The sequence below is a fragment of the Rhinopithecus bieti genome, unplaced genomic scaffold (genome assembly GCF_001698545.2).
Source record: "Rhinopithecus bieti isolate Rb0 unplaced genomic scaffold, ASM169854v2 scaffold_62033, whole genome shotgun sequence".
Taxonomy (NCBI): domain Eukaryota; kingdom Metazoa; phylum Chordata; class Mammalia; order Primates; family Cercopithecidae; genus Rhinopithecus; species Rhinopithecus bieti.
The window spans coordinates 164,939-187,118 of NW_016823575.1; the positions used below are offsets into that span (position 1 = coordinate 164,939).

The following is a 22,180-nucleotide window of genomic DNA, read 5'->3' on the forward strand; positions in this document are numbered from 1 at the left end:
AAAAAAAAAAAAAAAAAAAAAAGAAGAAGCAACTGTGGGGCACGATGGTGTGTGCTGGTAATCCCAGCTACTTGGGAGGCTGAGGTGGGAGGATGGCTTGAGCCCGGGAGCTCTGGGATGCAGTGTGCTATGCCCATCCGGTGTCTGCACTAAGTTCGGAATCAATATAGTGACTCCTGGGAGCGGAGGACCTCTAGGTTGGTGAAGAAGGGGCGAACCGGCTCAGGTCAGAAGTGGAGCAGGTCAAAACTCCTGTGCTTAGGAGTAGTGGCATCATGCCTGTGAATGGCCACTGCACTCCAGCCTGGATAACATAGCGAGACCCTGTCTCAAAAAACAAAAAGTAGCAACTGCAATAGTGCAGATGAGAGACAATGGTGACCTGGAGGAGGGAGATCTATCTTGGAAGAAGAAATGAGAGGACTTGCTTATGAGTGAAGAGGGCTGGGCAGACCCTCCCGGGGACTGTGGCCTGCCTAGGTGGAATGCCGCCTGTGCACATGGGCTCTGATCCCTACTGAGGCAGGGCCTCTGGAGGGCTGTCAGCTGCAGGCCTCATCTCCAAGGAACAGGTCTTGCTGTGGGGAGGGGAAGAGGCCAGGAGGCAGCAACTGTGGCAGGAGCTCTGTTGGGGTCTTCTGCACCAGGGTAGGTGGCCCTCTGGCAGCCCTGGAGACGCTATGGCATCCCTCTGAGCCTTGGGCAGGGTGTCAGGCTGCTGCTTGGCAGAGAGGAGCTGCCTTAGAAACCATACCAAGGAACCCAGACACATCATTTCCTGGGGTGACACAGAATCAGGGTGAGATCTGCAGAGCTGTGCTGGGTGGAGGCCTGAGATCCGGACCTCAGTGAAACCTGGGGAAACGCATTCCAGGCACCAAACTGACCTCAGAATATACACTTAAGTCAAACCGGTCTTAATTGGGGGCCAGGGCTACTTTTGGTGACTCAGTTTTTAAATGCTTCTCATTGTGTTTCACAAAGCCCCACGAGCTGCATAGCTACAGACACAAACGCTTCCAGCATGTGCTCCGAGGGTGGGCGAAGAATGCTGTGTTTCTACAGAAGTCTACAAAACCATATATTTTTAAAAATCAATAATTTAAGTTCCTCTCTCAGTAATTTTATTTCATTTTATTCCATCACAGAAGAAGGCCAGTATGAACCTACTTTAAAAAATAAGAATGAGGCCGGGCACGGTTGCTCACGCCTGTAATCCCAGCACTTTGGGAGGCTGAGGTGGGCGGATCACCTGAGGTCAGGAGTTCAGGACCAGTCTGGCCAACATGGTAAACCTTATCTCTACTAATAATACAAAAATTAGCTGGGCGTGGCACACGTTTGTGATCCCAGCTACTCACAGGCTGAGGCAGGAGAATTGCTTGAGCCTGGGAGGCGGAGGTTGCGGTGAGCCGAGACCGTGCTATTGCACTCCAGCCTGGGTGACAAGAGTGAAACTCTGTCTCAAAAAAAAAAAAAAAGAATGAGAAGTGCACGGTTCCATTTAAGTACAAAGAGAAATCACATTTTTTTTCAAGAATGAGGTGTGCTAAGTGGTCAGGGAGGCATGGAGAGAAAAGCGGCAGCAGAGGAGAAAGAAAAAGAGGAAGAGGAGTCAGGCAGGGTTAGGGAGAAGGCTATGCAGGCAGAGAACAGGGTTCTGGGAATCAGGAAGACGGAGAGAGGCCGAGGGCTTGGCTTCTACCCAAACCATGTCACTCAGGAGGGTCCGGTCAGGTTCTCAAAGACTTCCCTGTCGCAAAGTTCCGTGGCAGTTTCCCTGTTCTCTGACTGCGCGTCAGAACTCCCTGTCACCTGCGCTGCAACCCCACCTCCTCCTTATAGGCCACTGTGCTTCTGGTGTCCCCAGCCTACTCTCTGACTTGTCCCCCTCAGCCCTTTCTTTGGGGTCTGTCTGGGGCTGTCCTCTGTCCCTTCCCACACTCTCTAGGGGGCCTCATCCAACCCCTATTTATATGACTGTCTGCGGCGCCAGCCTCCCTAAAGCCTCTAGCCCCAGACCCCTATACTAAAACGCCTGTCCATGCTAGCTGCCCATCTGTAGCTGATGTTTCATGGCACTTCAAACCCAGTATAGCAAAACTAATTTCATCAGCCACCTCAACACCGTGCCCGCAATGGCAGTCCTCAGTTGCCCCACGCACATTCCTTCTCTATTTCTATGTGCCTGTGATAGGGAACACTGACCTCACTCAGGCCCATCCTCCCTCCCTCATCCCTGGACTCTAGCTTTCACCCCTTCTAATCATTTTTGTATACGGTGGCTGGGGCAATTTTTAAAGAACAAGTCTCATCCTATCACATTCCTGCTGAAATGCTCAGTCGATCCTCATTATCCCCAGGCAACTCACCTCAGTTTCATAACTCAGGCCTCACACCTGCTTCAGGGGCAGCACCAGGAAAGCCACTTGGTTGAGAGGTTTAATCATCTCCACACTTGGGCTGAACTCCTTCGGGTGCTTCTTGGCTTTAGTGAAGGGGTGGGGAGAGGGCCTAAGAATCTAGCTCTGAATTGAAAAAGCTCAGAATAAGTCCTGTCCATTTCAGGGTGTACCCTTTAGACACGAGCTCTGTTTGCTTTTGTTTCGTTTTTTTAGAGGCAGGGTCTTGCTCTGTCACCTAGGCTGGAGTGCAGTGGGCATGATCATAGCTCACTTGAGCCTCAACTTCCCAAGTTCAATTGATCCTCTCGTCTCAGGATCCTGAGTAGCTGGGATTACAGGCACAACCATCACGCCTGGCTAAATTTTTTTTGGTAAAGATAGGAGTCTCACTGTGTTGCCCAGGCCGGGCTTAAACTCCTGGCCTCAAGCAACCCTCTCACTTCAGCCTCCCAAAGTGCTGGGATTACAGGCATGTGCCGGGCAGAGACGAGCTCTGGGCTAGAACGCAAACTCTCCCATTCCTTTTCCATCCCACCCATCCTGGTCTCAGTTTTAAAAAACAAAACAAAAACAGCAACAAACACAGTAATAAAACAAAATCTTAGGAGCATGAAAAGCTGAGAACTCTGTGATTCTCCAATAGTCAAAACAGACCAATTTCTATAAAGAACACCTTGGTGTGTTGAAGGAGAACAGAGGTAACATGAATACATATTACAGTAAATACAAAAAGCATCCACTAATGACTAAAAGACATACTTTGACTAAAAGGGTAAAACTGTAAGTCCTGTTGAAACTATTTGCTGAGTACAAGCATTTTTATTTTGTACAGATACATTTTTTAAACTAGAGTTATCTACAAAACAGTTTACTCTTCCACAACTCAGAGTGAACAGGTCTAGTTTTTTTTTTTTTTTTTTTTTTTTTTGAGATGGAGTTTTGCTCTTGTTGCCCAGGTTGGAGTGCAGTGGCACGATCTTGGCTCACTACAACCTCCGCCTTCTCGGTTCAAGCGATTCTCCTGCCTCAGCCTCCTCAGTAGCTGGGACTACAGGCACACACCACCACACCCAGCTAACTTTTGTATTTTTAGTAGAGACAGGGTTTCACCATGTTGGCCAGGCTGGTCTCGAACTACTGACCTCAGGTGATCCACCCACCTCGGCCTCCCAAAGTGCTGGGATTACAGCCATGAGCCACTGTGCTGGGCCTAGTTTCCTTAAGGTCCATGTCTCTCAGAGTGCCCCCCACATTGTTCTCTCCATATACCCCCACTTGCACCCCCATGTACTCCTTTTCTGTGCCCTTATGCACCAGGTTCCTACAACTGAAGACCCATCCCTGCATCCACACCTCTTCCCAAGCTAGCAGGGCTAATCTTGGCTCTCAGGGTCACCTCCTCCAGAAAGCCCACCTTCCGCCTGCTAGCCCACCCTACTACGTTCCCTTCTCCTCCATGTATTCTGAAAGTAGCATGTGGTGCCTGCTCTGACAGCCCTTGCCGTATCCCGGGGCTGTACCTTGTCTTTGCCTGCAATTTACCTGCCCCCAATTCCATACCATGTGCCCTTTGCTCATCCCTCCTGACACAGTGCCTGGCTGTGCTCGGGACAGGCGTGTGGGTGAAAGGGAGAGGGCCACACCAAGAGGGTGAAGGGGGCTCGGGGAGAGCAAGCCATGTGCTGGAGACAAAGGTCAGCTGGGATTTACCCTCCGCTGCTCCCTTTAAAATGCTTTCTTTCCTTCCTTCCTTTCTTTTTTTTTTTGAGATGGAGTCTCACTATGTCACTCAGGCTGGAGTGCAGTGGCGTGATCTTGGCTCACTGCAACATCTGCCTCCTGAGTTCAAGTGATTCTCCTACCTCAGCCTTCGGAGTAGCTGGGATTACAGGCACGCACCACCAAGCCCGGTTAATTTCAAACTACTTTCATCTCCACTTTTCAACTGTGACCAGCTGGTGATAAACTCGGCCCACTCCTAAACCACTTCAGTTCAATTCTAGCCTTGCAAGCTTCCATGATGAGTACCTAAAGAGAACAGTATTTTGTGACTTACGGTAGCACTCACCAGAAATTGCCACCTCTGGTCAAAGTAACATTAAGATAAGAGACAGATCTTGCCTGCAGGCCAAAAGCGCCACCACCTCCGACATACACTAACCCAAAGCTTCCCAATCAAATTTAAAACAAAAATAAATTCTGCCTTATTTGCTATTTTAACAGCCAGTCTTGATTCCTCTTGCTTAAATATGCAAAACAGCCCCATCCCTACCTTAACAACAACAAAAAAAGAGTTCCTGTTTCATACTATTTTTAAATGACAGTTTCTTATTCCTTTGGCTTTTTCAGAAGGAAACTGCATATGATCCACTTTTGCAATTCTGACAGTAACTCTAGTTTCATTTGTCCATTTTCTAAGTTTTCATGGTCAAAGTTTAAGCTGAAAACATAACACTCATTATTCAAAAAAGATAAATAGAGCATTTAAGTGCCCAACATGTGGGTACTGCATTAACGTGATATATTTGTGTTCCTTTATTTAGAGCAATGTTAAAATCTTATATCAATGTCATCTGCATAGCCTCAGAATCATTAGTTGCAACTTTTGGTGACGATTCACATAGATAGTCTAAAGAGAAGGAGAGGTCCCTAGTCATGGAATATTAGAGCTGAGGCTGTGGGAAACCTAACCCATGCCTCCCATCTCAAAGATGAGGACACTGGGGCCCATAAAGTGATTTTCCCCATGCAGAAGTAGGTTTTCCGGTTCTTGGCTCTGATTTCTCCATCATTAACATCATCTAGGCTCCATTTAAAAAATCACAGCAACGAGAAAGAGCTAATCACCAGTTGTGTTAACATTTGTATACTGAGAAAGCTCCAAGCGATGCCCACTCAGGGACCACCACATCCTGACCACTATGTGGCCCCTGTATCCAGAGCGGCACCCGGCTCAGATTCCTCTATGAAATTCATGAATGCCTTCTTCAGTGCTGGCTGTTTTTCTCTCTAAAGGGGCTCTTGTGCTTGAAAGAGTGATTGGGAATGTATAGGCCTCAGTAAGAGTCATGTATGAGAATTTCCACATGGAGGGGAGATTATATGTGGAGTGGGGAGCAGATCTGGTCTCCTGGTTAAACCACAAACCACGTCAATCACCTGCGGCTTCCACTTGCCATCACATCTGACTCGACATCTCAATGCAACTCTCCTTCCAGTTTAAGTGAACTAAACAGGAGAACGCTATCAATCAAAGGTTATTACTAATAAAAGCTTTGAAGATAAAGCAGATGATTCACTGAGATTATAGCCTTGAGGTGGAATATGAGCATCTAACACATCTCTTACGTTCCAGACAAAGAGACAGAAGAAGAGACTCACTTTGGATGGTATTGGCAAATATTCTAGAAACTTCCCCCTCTAGACCCTTCAAGCCTGATTTACCACCAACATACTGGTGAGTTTCAACCAAGAGATGTTACAAGGGATTCCAAATCTATACACTGTTTTCTCAGTAGCTACAACTATGAGGATGTGCTCAGAAAGCTCTGCTGTTAAAAGGCCCTCCTACTCAAAAAGGTCGAGAACTTCCTAGACAGAGTTTTCCTACCTTCCTCATTTTACCAATTTCCACTTTAAAATGTGGCTTTAAATTTAATACTGGGGGCAAAATATACCTTGAGCATAACCTCTACCTTGGCAATAAAGACTTTTGAGGTGGAAAAAGCTAAAGAAAACATTAATTTTGATGGTCAAAATCCATAACGGGAAAAATGCGTATCACAGTAGTGTTGAGTGCAAAATGACCATAGCAGCAACTGTAACCATGAGACAACAGCAGGCTGCAGAGGAAAGAATCAGTTATCTTGAGTCAGAAGTCCCTGGATCAAGTCCCAGCAATTCTGCATACTAGCTCGGTAACCTCGGACAAGTCCAAGTTCACCTCGTTATCTGTAAGAGGTACTAAACAACAAAATATATGCTTTCAAGGCTGTTGGGTTCAAATTAGATAATGGAGGTGTAAGTGTCATATCAACCAGAAGAAGCTAAAATAAATGTTACTTGTTGCCATGATAATAACAACAACTCTGATTTTGCAATGTTTTTGTTTTGCTTTGTTTTGTAGATTCTTGACACGTTGTCCAGGCTGGTCCTGAATTTCTGGCCTCAAGTAATCCTCCCGTTTCAGCCTCCCAAGTAGCTGAGACCATAGGTGCATGCCACTTTTCTTGGCTTGATTTTGCAGTTTTTACTGACTCACAAACAATTGTTTCATTTTTAGTAATTTTGCACTTCAGAGATACTGCCACCAAAGAGTAATAAATGCTTTGATTCACTTGATCTGGATTACAAGATGATTTATTTGCTCTCCAAACTGCAACTGTAAATTTTTCACTTCTTTTTCCTCTCAATTTGACAAGTCTATGATTCCATCTCAGCTTCTGATGAAGGAAATCCCCACTGGTTTTAACCCCTTGTCTTTCCAAGCTCATTTTTTCTTCTCTGACATGGGGCCTAAAAGCTGGAAGGGAATTATGCAAAGTCTCTCTGCTCTGAAAGTATCAAACTTCCTTTGCAAAGAGGTATTTTCCTATTTCAGCACAAAAAGCACTAAATTGCTTAATTTAATACAAAGAGAAAAGCAACGGGTAAAGCTGCTCTAGTCAGGATTTCTTAATCTATGTTGAATGGGCTATGGATAGTTGGAGAGTGTGGATTATTACACTTGGACTCAGACAAGTCTTTCAGAACTCATCCTGCAACAGGAAGTGATGAAATCAGCTCTCACATGAACTGTGAGGCTGTCATGTGCACTAGCCACTTCCTGTCTCAATGGGCAACAGGGGAATGAGGACGGGAGAGTAGGGCATGGGGAAGTGGGTAGTGGGGAGTGGGAAGAAGAGGCCAAATATAGACGGTGGGAAAAGTCCCAACTCTGCCCCTCACAGTTTCCCTTATTCGTCTAGGGCTGGGATTAAGTAAACTGGGTTATTTCTACTCCCAATGACCAATCTCTCATTGTGAAAATCTGCTGAATTTAACTACCCCCTGTGAACCTTCAATTTCCCAACGCTGATGCTATTGACGAGGGTTATGGAAGACAGCAAGCCGCATCATTATTGCATAGCATACTAACTGTTTAGTTAGAGCTAACACAGCAAATGGACTTCTGTAATTCCTCTTCTGCTTTATCCCTAAATTCCCACCCTAAAGAGTAAAGTGGGGGGAAGGTATAGAAAAGGTTGGATTATCGAAGTATCTGGGCACCAGCTATCTCTGTCACTTTAATAATACTTACTCTTGTCATGATATTCACTATGGAAAAGTGATAGAGTTAATTAGTGGCACATGATAGAGAAGGAAAGGTAAGATAATGCAGAGATAGCCTTCTTGGCACAGACAGATCATTTCAGAAAGGTGTGTGAGGGAGGAGGAGGAGCACTGGGCAGCAGTGGTCATCAGTGAGGGCATTCCAGGGGGACAAGGGAGCAGGTGCAGTGAGCAGAAAGTGGAAGTGGAAGGTATCGGATTTCAGGCTGAAGCTGAAGCATACATGCCCTACTCCTTGTTGCCAAGGGTAAGACCCCCTTCTCAAATTATCTGTATTATAATAAGAAAAGCCACAGGTACAAGAAGCAGATAATGATTAAGGATGGAGAACAGGTGGTCTCACCAGCGCCACCTTGAGGGAAGGGCTGGGAAAGAGTCTGAGTGAGGTTTGCAGCTTGAGCAAAGATGAACTCAAAAGGAGCCAGTGCTTAGTTGTAAAGAAAATGAATTTTGTGCTGAATGAACACACTTAGGGTCCTGCCAGCTGCTGCTGACCCGTGACTCTTCCAGTGACCCTAAGCAGTTCATGCACTTGAGCCAGATGTCCCATGGGTTCCACGAAGGGGCCACTGCTAGGAAAGACCCTGGACCTGTGAACATAAGCTCACCTGGCATGGGCTGGATTTGGTAAACTGGCTTGGATGGAGACCAGTGGTGCTGGCCTTTATTGCCCCTAGACCCTCCTGTCACCGAGGGGCCTCAGCCCCATCACAGTTGACAGGAAAGTCAACGGAAGCCCCTGGAATCCACAGCACAACGGTCACAGTCAATGCCAGGCTCTGTGGTAACCTTCCTCATAAGCTACGAAGGTCTAGAAAGTAACTTCTCCCCCTATTCATTTCTAGGTTAGAAAAATTACTCTTCAAAGTAATGGTAGTAATTCACTAAATTAAAGACTCAGCATAGAGGCCTTGACTTGAACCTTAAAAGTTTTGACTATGTCAAGATAAAGTCTTATGAGATAAGCCATGCGAAACCCAATACAAAATACCGATGTGACAAAATAAAGTCATTCTCTGGGTATAGTACATACCCAAATGTGTGTAATTTCTACCCTAAAGAACTGTGGGCACAGATCAGACCCCCCAGCAGATGGAATGGCTGTGACCACTCAGGCCCTCCAGGCCATATGTCCCAATGTTCCATAGCCCTGTCCAAGTGTGACAAACCTTTGTTACACTCCTCAAGTCTCTTGACCCATGGGGACACCCAAATCACCACCTGAGTAGAGGCCCTCATTGATCCGTGTACGTATGACCCAAGTTGATCAGACCTTCCGCTTTCTCCATTTCCTGATCTGTTTTCTACACGGGTTCTAGAGCTGTGCCCAACCCCACTTATTCCTCTTACTGCAGAGAGGTGGTTTTCAAACTATTGTTCTGGAAACCTTGGAATCCCATGGAGCATCCCAGGGGCCAGCATAGACTTTGAGGACAGGGTTAAAAAGGGAGGGCTGCTGGGTCCTTTCCTTACCCCTCTGTTCCACCACAGCAATTATGCTTCTTTCTTATTAGATGTTGGCATTTCAGGGCACACTTGAATTTCCAACTCAGATGAGGAACCTGTTAGGCTTGCCGAGTCCCGGAGGCGGAGAGGATGCCTGAGCAGTGTGACTCACCCATCACACACCTTTACTGGAAGGATGGGCACTGCCCTCCCTTGGGTTTTCCCAGCTTCCACCAGCAGGCTCTGAGGTGCTTGTGTCCATGCCAAGCATGTGACACAACAACATCTGTGTTTGATGTGACCCTCAACAACATCTCCTTAAAGTAGGAATTACCATTCTGCTTTATAGGCGAATAAAGTAGCCCAAATAGGTAAAGTGCTTCTGAAATTGAAGCGGTATGGCTATTGAGTGGCAGAGCTAGGACACAAACTCCAGTCTCCAGGTTCCGAATGCCAGCTTAGCCCACGATGCTCTATTACAGAACCTGTGTCCAGCCCTACCTTACGTGAGGTGCTTCACCTCTGCACTCACGCATTCCTTGGATCTCATATTCCCAAGAAGGCTGTAGCGATTTCCTAACTAAAAGAGGGTGTGAGGGAAGAAGTGGGAGTAAAAAAGGAAGACTACAGGGACCAGCCTTCCCTAGAACTTCTATAAATCTCTTGCTACATACACTGGGCTTCATGAAACCACCCATTGCCAATACTGAAAAACAAGCAAGCAAATTACTGAACATGACTAATGGACACAATGAAAGTAGTAAAAGTCAGCAGCTGGCATCATTCAAGTGTGCATTTCCTTGATATTTTGGGCACATGGCGGGGCTTCTAGATAACTTGCTTCTGCTCTTAAATACACTTCAGGAAACATGTTATTCCAAAGTAAATAAACAGGCAACTCCTAGACTAGTTCTAAAAATAGTACAAACGAATATTTCATAGAATCCTGATGGCACATCCAATGAGAACAAGCGAGAAGAAGAGTAGCAGGAAAGGGACAGTCTTCCATTTTCAAGAATACGGAAGACTTAAAAGTATGCATACATTCTATTGGTAACTTAAATAAAACGTATGCATCATTTAAAAGCTGCGGTGCTTACATAGTATGGAACTGCCTTTCCCAAATGCTGAGAAAGTGATTGATTCAACTGCACTGTTTCTGTGACTTGTGAAATGAACATAAAGAGGTTGACTTGGCTTATAGAAGATGATATTCAGGTCAAAACTCAACATGTGCACACAATCCATGTGAATCTCCTATTACTATCTCCAAGAATTGTACCGTGGAAGGTCTTTTTCTCATAACTGCTGCTGGGAAACATTCAACAGAAATTCCTTCTCCCTGGAACAATAACTCCTTCATGAATTTGACGCAGGGAAGTCTTTGCAAATGCACGTGCACATGGGGCTTTCTGAATATGTTACCTGAGCAGAAAAGTCAATGAGCTTTGGAAGCAGCACTTTGCCACCTTCATCGCTCTTCAGGAAATCCAGCAAACTGCCTACGGAGAAAGAAAGAACAAGTTAGTGCAGTTCAAACACGCAAGAAAAAATCCAAACAAAATCCACATCATCATTATTATTACAGGGGAACCCCCCACACTATGATTGGCTTTGCAATTCTCTATGGTTAAATAAAGCCTTTTCCTGACATTGGTCAAACCCAGTCCCCTCTAATCTGTTACTTTTGACCTGATGTGAAACATAGCATGTGCTCCAGGTGAGAATGTGGGTGGATACCACTTTTCTCACTACAGGTGTCTGAGAACCATGCATTTCAGAGTACTTGCCACCATGATCCACTCACTGCAGCCTCCCAATCTTTAGCGAGCTCACTGGAAGGCCTACCCTCTGCAGACACTTAGCCAGGTTCACTCCCATCTGTATCCAGCAAAAAGCACAGAACTTGGCACATACTGTAGGTGCTCAATGAATGTTTTTTGAGGCAGGGTCTTACTCTGCCACCCAGACTGGAGTGCAGTGGCATGATTACAGCTCACTGTAGCATCAGCCTCCCAAGCTCCAGCAATCCTTCCACTTTCAGCCTCCCATGTAGCTGAGGGTACATGCCATCACATCCAGCTAATTCTTTTATTTTTTTGTAGAGATAGGATTTCACTATGTTGCCCAGGCTGGTCTCAAATTCCTGGACTCAAGCAATCCTCCCACTTTGGCCTCCCAAAGTGCTGGGATTACAGGTGTGAGCCACCATGCCTGGCCTCAATGAGTATTTGATGAGTGAACTGCGCTTTGGAAAAAAGTAAAACCTACCTAAGAAGGAATGTGCTGCTGAGCAAACTCTCCAACCTCTATGGCTTCATCTCTAAAACAAGACCTGTTTTTCCCCTAGAACTTTAAGTACCAGCCTCATGGGTAGCCTTGGTCAAGTTGTTTACCTCATCTAGGTCTCTGTAAAATGGGCATGTACTAGAGGCTATATTAGAGTTTTGGGGAGGTTGGAATCAAACGTTGCATCCAAAGCACATACCATGATGGTTGGCAGGTAGCAAATGCTCAGTAAACATTATGCAATCTCATCCATGACACAGAACAATAGTACTTAGCCCTCAGGCTGCTGAAAAGACTAAGTGAGATCACCCATAGAAAGCACCAAGAGCAGTCTGGTGTATAGTAAGTGCTCAGTAAATATTAGGCATTGTTGGCCAGGCTTGGTGGCTCACGCCTATAATCCCAGCACTTTGGGAAGTCAAGGCAGGTGGATCACCTGAGGTCAGGAGATCAAGATCAGCCTGGCCAACATGGTGAAATCCTGTCTCTACTAAAAAATACAAAAATTAGCTGGGCATGGTTGCAAGCACCTGTAATCTCAGCTACTCAGGAGGCTGAGGCAGGAGAATCGCTGGAACCTGGGAGGCAGAGGTTGCAGTGAGCTGAGATAGTGCCACTGCACTCCAGCCTGGGTGATAGAGAGAGACTCTGTCATATATATGGAGACGTCTCCAAAAAACAAAACAAAAAAATGTATATATATCATATATATATGGCATTGTTACATAGGAAAGCTCATATTACCATCTATCATTCAGAATACTCTAAGTTAATTAATTCAACAATATTTACTGAACTCCTATAAGGTGTCCGGCTCTGAGCCTGAATTCTGAGCTATAGCAACCCAAGCCACAAGAGCTAATTGGTTTGTTTGCTTTAAAACAAACAAACAATGTCTTTGTTTGGAAGGACTCTGAGTGACTGATATTTTGAAATACTCACAGATATTAAATAAGAAAATATAATATCCATCTTTTGAATCTATTCAGCTATGACATCATACTATCATCTCCATTGTGCATGAGATGATTGTTAATCCTGGATCATTGCTTATGTTTCTTCATCACTTCTGAGGACTTTTAAAAAAATAATTTGGCAGTTTATTGGTATGTTTCCTGAACTGGAGGGGAACACAGGAAGAAGGATGTTGATTCGAAGTCTTCTATATGAAGGTGATCACAGTAGAAGAAAAATTGATTGCTTGAAGTCTATTCTCCTGCAATTCTGTGATTACATAGGACTTTAACCTCCTCAAGTTTTAAAAAACGTTAATATTTAAAAGTGACACCATGAACATTTAGATAATGCTGGAAAGGAAAATGAATATTAGATAACGCTAAGGAACAAAAAGAGGCGGGGTGCTCACGCCTGTAATCCTAGCACTTTGGGAGGCCGAGGCGGGCAGATTGCCTGAGCTCAGGAGTTCGAGACCAGCCTGGCCAACATGGTGAAACCCCATCTCCACTAAAAATACAAAAAATTAGCTGGGTATGGCAGCATGTGCCTGTAGTCCTAGCTACTAGGGAGGTTGAGGCAGAAGAATCGCTTGAACCCGGGAGGCAGAGGTTGCAGTAAGCAGAGATTGCACCACTGTACTCAAGCCCGGGCAACAGTGTGAGACGTCTCCAAAAAACAAAACAAAACGAAAACAAAAAACAAAACAAAAGAAAGAGGAATTTGATACTGAACAATCTGTACTAAATCTGTAGTATTAGAATTCTGGGAACTCACATTTTAAGCATATGACAAAAAATATTCCTTTTTGAAATACATAGTGATTCATTTGATAAATATTTATTGGGGGTGACTAGATATGGGATACTATTCTTGGGGCAATAGGTACATGCAGGTAGCTGCAGAGAAAACAGGAGGATTAGATTTCAATTCTGTGACATGGGATTACTTTCTGGTGATAGGTTTATAAACTGCTTTGTCTTCCCATATTTCCTGATTTTTCAGTAGTGTGTACACTGTTTGATAATTAAACTATTTGAGTGACTCTGAACAATTACACATTTTACTTTTTGAGTTTGAAACCCTTGCAAGCTCTGGGCAGTGAGAGGAACTCACCCTTGGCCATGTACTCGGTGATGATGTAAATGGGCTCCTCCCTGGTGACCACAGCGTACAGCCTCACGAGCTTATCATGCTGCAGGGTCTTCATGAGGTTGGCTTCTTCCAGGAAGGCTTGCACAGACATAGTGCCTGGCTTCAGGGTTTTCACAGCCACCTTGGTACTGTTGTTATAGTAACCTAGGAAGAAAAAAGAAGGTGGGTATGCTTTATAAAACAGAAAATTTAGCTGGGGGCAGTGGCTCATGCCTGTAATCCCAGCACTTTGGGAGGCTGAGGCGGGTGGGTCACCTGAGGTCAGGTGTTCAAAACCAGCCTGGCTAAAATGGTGAAACTCCGTCTTTACTAAAAAAATAAAAATTAGCTGGGCGTGGTGGCGGGCGCCTGTAATTCCAGCTACTTAGGAAGCTGAGACAGGAGAATTACTTGAACAAGGGAGGTGGAGGTTGCATTGAGCTGAGATCGTACCATTGCACTCCAGCCTGCTGACAGAGTGCAACTCCGTCTCAAAAAAAAAATATATATATATTTAAAACTTCACTTTGTAGATGCAGAGTTAGCAAAAAATTTAGTTACAGATAGAAAAAGCCTGAGTTAAAACACTATGTAGTGATAAAATTAGGGAGGCTAGATGAAAAGTATCTAGGAATTTTCTTTACCAAAAAATGTTTAAATTATTCAAAAATCAAAAGATTTCTATGAAATAATAGTAAAAAACATTTTTATTGGCACTCTACCATGAGGACTAATATTTGTCCTCTATTTCTTGATTTATTTATTTTTAGACTAAGTCTTGGTCTGTCGTCCAGGCTGGAGTGCCGCGGCACGATCTTGGCTCACTGCAACCTCTACCTCATGGTTTCAAGTGATTCTCATGCCTCAGCCTCCCGAGTAGCTGGGTTTACAGGTGCCCACCACCACACCTGGCTAAGTTTTGTATTTTTAGTAGACATGGGGTTTCACCATGCTGGCCAGGCTAGTCTCAAACTCTTGACTTCAAGTGATCCGCCAGCCTCGGCCTCCCAAAGTGCTGGGATTACAAGCGTGAGCCACCGCGCCCAGCCGAGGACTAATATTTTTCTCTAATAATAAAATGTTCTTTATTCAAGACCAAAAAAAACCCAAAACTCTATATATGCTATAATCCCTTACATACATATACATACACACACAGGCATACACTCACATTATAATCCCCATTTAAAAATGCAGACATATTTTATAGATACACAGACACACACATATAAACAATGGTCTGGAAGAAAATACACCAAAATACACCAAATGCTGGTTATTTCCAATGGTGCAATTATGAGTGATTTTAATTTTGCTTACCATATCTTTTAACTATTTACCAAATTTTCTTTAAAACAGGTGTTCTTTATAAAAATTACTTACATATACTATCTTTAAAGTACAATATACTAGAGTCAAACAAGCACTTCCCAAAATTTGCAGACAACTGGACTTGGGTGACTATTAGTGAAAAAGTCCCCACTGAAAGGACAGGGAGCCCCTCCCTCCACTCCTCCCCCACCCAGGAGATGCAGCAGGTGCCCTGGGAGGCCTTTAGGGGAAAAGCCTGCCTTTGTTCACCCCAGCATTTCCTCCACTTTCTTGACCTCAGAACACTTGTTCAAGTAGCCTCTTACACCACATGGAACACGCTCTGGGCAATACTGACTCCTTAGTATGGTCCCCCTGAGGCACCACCCTTCTGGGACTGGGATTGAGCACTTTAACCCTGACTTTCTCTTGGGAAAGCCTTTTCTCAGTAATTTGGCAAAGCAGAAATATTAATAATCATATTCTTCCTTTCTTTCCTCTCTTCTGTTTCCACCTTTCTCTTGAAATGTAAAAAAAAAAAAAAGAAAAGAAAAAAAAGTGGGGAAGGGAGTAGCAGCTGGTGGTGCCACTGCAAATCTCCTTGCAGGTTCCTGCTGCCTGGTGCACAACAGCTGGATAGCACCTGCCCTAAGGAAAGGTGACGTGGAGTGGACGGTCCCCTTTTTAGGGTGCAAGAGTATCTGTATGTGAATAGCATAGAAAGATGACTGGAAGCCTGCTGAGTAAAACAGCAGTGATTATCCCTGGCTGGTAGAATTTGGAGTGACTTCTACTTTCTCTTGTTCTTTTCTATTCTGATTGTATTTGTCAAGGAGTATGTACTCTTTTCTTTTCTCTTCTCTTCTCTTTCTTTTTTTCAGGAGAGACAGGGTTTTGCCATGTTGGCCAGGCTGGTCTCGAACTCCTGACTTCAGCTGATCTGCCCACCTTGGTCTCCCAAAGTGCTGGGATTGTAGGCATGAGCCACTGTGCCCAGTCAAGTATGTACTTTTTAATAAAAAGATTTTTTAAAATAATAAAGAAATGTATTATACATCTCTTTCCAAGCCTTCAAACAAGTAAGAAAAAGTTCATTTATAGCTAGCAGTCAACCTGTCCAGTGATGTTTCTTCTGGTCATGAAGGCTGATTCCTCTATTAAATGTTTTATTTTGTACTCCACTTTGGTTAATACTTAGGAGCTTGCAGTGCTCTATAGAAAAATAAGGCTGGACAAGGTGGCTCATGCCTGTAATCTCAGCACTTTGAGGGGCAGGAGGATCGCTTGAGCCCCGGAGTTCAAGACCAACCTGGGCAATACAGTGAGACTCCCATCTCTAAAACAAAAGAAAGAAAAGAAGTAGAAGAATGCAGTATAAAATAAGTGTTAGAACATATGGGCAAGATAGTAACATAAAGCTGACAAAAAACATCCTAGGTCCTTTTAAAAAGCCACCACCTACCTAAAATAATGGAATTATGAATATATTAAATTGTTCTGCCATCTAAATGCATAATTACAAGCAATATGGTATTTTCTGTAGATCTTAAGAGTTATTTTAAAGTACATTCCACCAACAAAAGACTTTTATTTTACATTTAAATCAAAAAGGGTTTATTATAAATTTTTTAAAGTTTATAAACCCTTACCCTAACCCCAGCCCTAACTCTAACCCTAAGTTACATGAGCATATCCATAGCAAATCACAACAGGAAAATACATGATATAAAATATATGAAAATACATAAAATAAATGATACATATAACTGCCAGGAACTGGCATCCAGAATATATAAAGGATTCTCACAAATCAATAAGAAAAATCAGAAGAAATAGGCAAAGGCTTGGATGGGCATTTCAAAAGAAGAAATTCATATGACTAATAAACATGTGAAAAGTACTGCAATCTTCTTTTTTTTTTTTTTTTTTTTTGAGACGCGAGTCTTGCTCTAGCCCGGCCGCAGGCCTGGAAAGTGCAGCTGGCCGGATCCTCAGCTCATTCATAGGCTCCCGCCCTCCCGGTTGACCGCCATCTCTCGACCTGTCTTCAGCTCCGAGTAGCTGGGGACTACAGGCGCCCCGCCTCGTCCGGCCCGGCCTCTGGTTTGTTTGCTAACTTTTTTAGTCAGATGACGGGGTTTCACCGTATTAAACCAGTAGATGGTCTCGATCCCTGACACTCTGAATCCCACCCGTCCTCGGGCCTCATGTTATCTACCAATCAATTACAGGCTTGAGCCACCGCGCCCGGCCTTCAATCTTCTTAGTAACCAGAGAAATGCAAATAAAGTCATGAGAAACCACTGCCGAGCTTAGCAAAAATTTTAAAAGTCTGGCAATATCAAGTGCTGCTGAGCACCTGCCCCTTGGGAGGGACTCTGGGGTAGCTGCCCTAGGCCCCATTCTGTGTTCTTTGCTGAGCATCGCTGAAATTCAATTGCAAAGCTTCTGTGACAACATCCAAGGTGCCTGTGAAGGATGCTGAGTGCATAATTCCTTCTGGATAACCACCTATGGCCTGTGCTGCCTTGGGGCCCACATCTCTCTAAGTACAGCTCTGCTAGTCGGGAAAGGGGACATGGGGACTGGCATATTGCTGGTGAGAATCTAAGCTGGGACCAGCACTTTGGAAAATAAGTTGGCAATAACTTAGAAGAGCTGAGGATTCATACATCTTATGATCCAGCAAATCCACTCCCACTCACCCTGGAGAAACTCACGCATGCTTGGACCAGCACAAAAATATGCAGCACATTGTTCATACCACCCCAAACTGGGAACAACTCTGATATAGTCTGGATGTTTGTCCTCTCCAAATCTCATGGTGAAATTTGTTCCCCAGGGTTGGAGGTGGGGCCTGGAGGGAGGTATTTGGGTCATGGGAATGAATCCCTCATGAATGGCTTGGGGCCATCCCCGTGGTAAAGAGTGAGTTCTCACTCTATTAGTTCACAAGAGAGCTGGTTGTCTAAAAGCATGGCACCTCTTTTGGTTACTCTCTTGCTCTCACTGTGTGACATGCTCCCCCGTTTTGCCTTCCTTTTTGAATGGAAGCTTCCTGAGGCTTCACTAGAAGCAGAGACAGGTGCCATGTTTCCTGTGCAATCTGCAGAACCATAAGCCAAATAACCTTTTTCTTTATAAGTTACCCAGTCTCAGGTATTCCTTTAGCACAGCAAAATGGACTAACATGAACTCCAATTTCATTAGTAAATGGTGAAATAAATGGATAAACGATCATATATCTTGAAAACACATGCAGCACAACACAATACAGCATGAAGATGAATAAACCATAGCCACACCCAAAAGCATGGATGCATCTTACCAACACCATATGGAATGAAGATGAATGAACCATAGCCACAGATGCATCTCACCAACATGACATGGGATGAAGATGAATGAACCGTAGCCACACCCAAAAGCATGGGTGCATCTCACAAACACGACATGGGATGAAGATGAATGAACTATAGCCACACAAAAGCACGGATGCATCTCACCGACCATAGGAACTGAAGATGAATGAATTGTAGCCACACTCAAAAGCACTGATGCACCTCACCAACACCATATGGCATGAAGATGAATGAACTGTAGCCACACCCAAAAGCATGGATACATCTCACCAACCCGTTGAGTAAAAGAGGCAAGACATAAAAGAGCATATTTGGTATAATTCATTCATATAAAGTACAAAAACAGGCAAAACTGAGCTATATTTTTGGGGGATACATACATCCCCATATACAAAAGTGGTAAAATTAAGAAGAAAAGTCAGGAAACCATCAGGAAGGTTGGAATAGCTGTTGTCTTTGGGGGACAGGTAGGGTGTGGGTGGGAGGGGATGGGTGGAGGGTGGGGGTTTCTGGGGCTAGCAAGTTTCCTTTCAGAGGTCCGCACACCAGTTTTTGCTTTGTAATTATTTGTGAAATTAGATATTTGTGTTTGCATTTTCTGCTTGCTTGTTACATTACGTAGCAATAAAAGTTAAAGAAACGAAACCATTTCCCTTTTGCCATCATAAAAACAATGGAGCTCATGGAGACTCTTATACAATAGAAAAGTATGAGTAAAGGATGACGGGAAAAAAAAACGCTTTCCAAGGTTGGGGGGAAAGTTATCAGGAAATATTGCAGCTGCAGATATTTTAAATACTGATAAGGAGTTTGAGCTGAGTGGTAGATAAAGCAGCTGTGTCAAACATGGTCCAAGAATGGCAGCAGCTCCCAGATGATCTCTTAGGGCCGCGACATTGAAACAATAGGGTGGTTTTCATCCCTCTGTTAAAGGCATGATTTTTATTCAGTGCTAGGGATCAAATCATAGGTTTCCAAGATACTCTCCGGCAGTTTGAAGGTTCAAATTAACCTAGTCATGGAGATTTGGGTTGTCAATATGGATGAAAAATTATGTTAAAAAAATCTTTTTGAGCTAGTAAAAAGTGTCTTGTGGAGTGCCACTTTGCCACAGTTAAAGAAATCTGATGTGGCACCTTGAGAGCGCTCTAGTACCAGCTGTGACTGGATGGCTAAAAAGTGCCCACGTACCGCAAAAGGGAGAGTGATTTTTAAAAAATGCATGCAGTTGATTTTGGAAGTGGGTTGGTGATTAATCTCAAGGCAGTTGGTTCAAATGAGAATTTATCTAGCAAAATTCAATTTAAAATAAGTTTCCTTCCTTCCTCAGGGTCTCTTCATAGACCAAGCAGTCAGAGGAAATATCGTCCTTAGCCTAGCTGCCCAGTTGATTCCCTGGGAACAGGACAATCCACAGAGGAAGCATGTCACCCAAGTCAGATGTCACAAGGATCACACAAACAAGAGGAAACAGCTTGAAGCAGAGACACCTCTTTCTTTTATCCCTACCCAGCCCCTTCCCCCAAAGAACAGGTCACTTCCTAGTATTTGTTCACTGCATTTCAGGCCAAAAAAATGCAGACCATAAAATGAAACGGGTTGTCCGTGAACAATTCCTTATGTTTAATAAAAATATTAACTTACTTGGTTAATAGTGATAGAATTTTAATTGTTATTTTTCTATCAATGAGAAAAGCTGGCCTGCTTATCCTTTGAGAAACTAAAAAGGATAAGAGAAAACTAAATTCTGGCAGCTCAAAATTGGGAGAGGGGGTATCCTTCAGCCTGTTTGTAATATAAAATCACCAATCACAACTCTTTTGGTTGTATTCCCAATATTCCCCTGCTATGTGTATTCAACGTATTTAAATTATTTCAGGAGTGAGAAGGAGCTCCCTGACTAACAGGCAAACTCAGTCCCTACAAGCAAAAGATCCCATGTCAAAATTTTCTATTTTTTTCTCTTCTATTTTCTTTTCTTCACCTTCCCTTCTTTTCCTTCCTTCCTCCATTCAACATAAGACTGGAAGAAGGCCGGGCGCAGTGGCTCATGCCTGTAATCCCAGCACTTTGGGAGGCTGAGGCGGGCGGATCACAAGGTCAGGAGACAGAGACCACGGTGAAACCCTGTCTCTACTAAAAATACAAAAAATTAGCCGGGCGCGGTGGCAGGTGCATGTAGTCCCAGCTACTCGGGAGGCTGAGGCAGCAGAATGGCATTGAACCCAGGAGGCGGGGCTTGCAGTGAGCCGAGATTGCGCCACTGCACTCCAGCCTGGGCGATGGAGCAAGACTCTGTCTCAAAAAAAAAAAAAAAAAAGACTGGAAGAAAAGCACAATTAAAAAATGAACACTGATCAATGCCAATATCCTGGTAGTGATGTTGTACTATAGTTTTACAAGATGTTACTACTGGGGGAAACTGGGTAAATGGTACATGGGATCTCTCTGTATCATTTCTTTTATATATTTGCCCGCTTTATTGAAATATAATTCATATACCATGCCATTTACCCATTTAAAGTATATAGTTCATCAGTTATTTGCATATTCAGAATTGTACAATCATCACCACAATCAGCTTTAGAATGTTGTCATGACTCCAAAAAGAAATCCCATGCTCATTAGCAGTCACTCCTACCAAACTCCCAGCCCCCCAGCCCTAGGCAACCAGTCATCTACTTTCTAACTCTAGATTTGCCTATTCTGGACATTGCACATAAATGGAACGGTATATAATATGTGCTCCTTTGGGACTGATTTCTTTCACTTAACGTAGTGTTATTATACGTCATCCATAAAACAACATGGCATCCATGTTGAAGCATGCCAGGTCTTTTTTTTTATTGCCAAATACTCCATTGTATGAATATACCACATTTTATTGACCCATTCATCATCTCATGGACATTTGGGTTGTTTGTACTTTTTGGCTATTACAAATAATGCTACTATGAACACTCATGTGCAAGTTTCTTTGTGGACATATGTTATCCTTTTTGTATTATTTCGTACAATGACATGTAAATCCACAATTATCTCAAAATAAAAAACATTAAGAAGCAAAAATACAAACAATTTCTATTTAGTGGGGAAACCCTGGGCAATTTCTTTCCTCTACTGTATAGCCTTTGCACTAATATGACACATTTTCTTTCTAAAGATATTATTTAATAACAGCACTTTGAATGCTGTCAGTTGAACTTACCTGCACAATTTCTTTCAATTGTTATGCAATCCCTCTGAGACAGGTTTCATTAAACCCCACTTTAGATGAGGCTCTACTGCCTCTGTCATTTAAAACATTATTAGTAAATCAAGTAAAAAACACAATTTAAAAAGTGAGAAAAGGACTTGAACATAAGTTTCTCCAAAGGAGATGTAGAAATGACCAGGAAGGACATGAAAAGAGGCTTGGTCACTAATTATTAGGAAAACACAAATCAAAACCACAGTAAGATACCATCTCACATCTATTAAAATGACAACTATCAAAACAGCCAACCAGCCAACAAAAAAATCCCCAAAACAGAAAATAACAACTGTTGGTGAGGCTGTGGAGAAACAGAACACTTATACACTGTCAGTGGGAATGTAAAATGGTATAGCCGATATAGAAAACAGTACGGCAGTGCCTCAAAATTTTAAAGATAGAAGCATTACAGGATCCAGCAATTCCACTACTGGATTTATACTCAAAGGAATGGAAAATAAGGTCTCAGAAAGGTATCTGTGCACCCATGTTCACAGTGGCATATTCACAATAGCCAAAATGTAGAAACAACCTAATTGTCCATCAACAGATGAATAAACAAAATGTTACGTATGCATATAAAGGAATATCATTCAGCCTTAAAAAACAAAGAAATTCTGACACATGCTACGACACAACATAAACCTTGGAGACATCACGCTAAGTGAAGTAAGCCAGAGTCAAAAAGACAAATA

General features: G+C 43.4%; 1 protein-coding gene across 2 annotated transcripts in view; it reads right to left on the bottom strand.

Moving 5' to 3' along the window:
• LYN (LYN proto-oncogene, Src family tyrosine kinase) overlaps nucleotides 1-22,180 on the bottom strand; it is a 142,770-nt gene that overhangs the window by 33,778 nt on the left and 86,812 nt on the right. For both annotated transcript variants that reach the window (XM_017861651.1, XM_017861652.1), the window contains exons 9-10: nucleotides 13,542-13,724; nucleotides 10,608-10,684 (exon numbers count right to left, since the gene is read on the bottom strand). In XM_017861651.1, coding sequence (XP_017717140.1) covers nucleotides 10,608-10,684; nucleotides 13,542-13,724 — 260 coding nt within the window. The remainder of the gene's footprint in view (nucleotides 1-10,607; nucleotides 10,685-13,541; nucleotides 13,725-22,180) is intronic.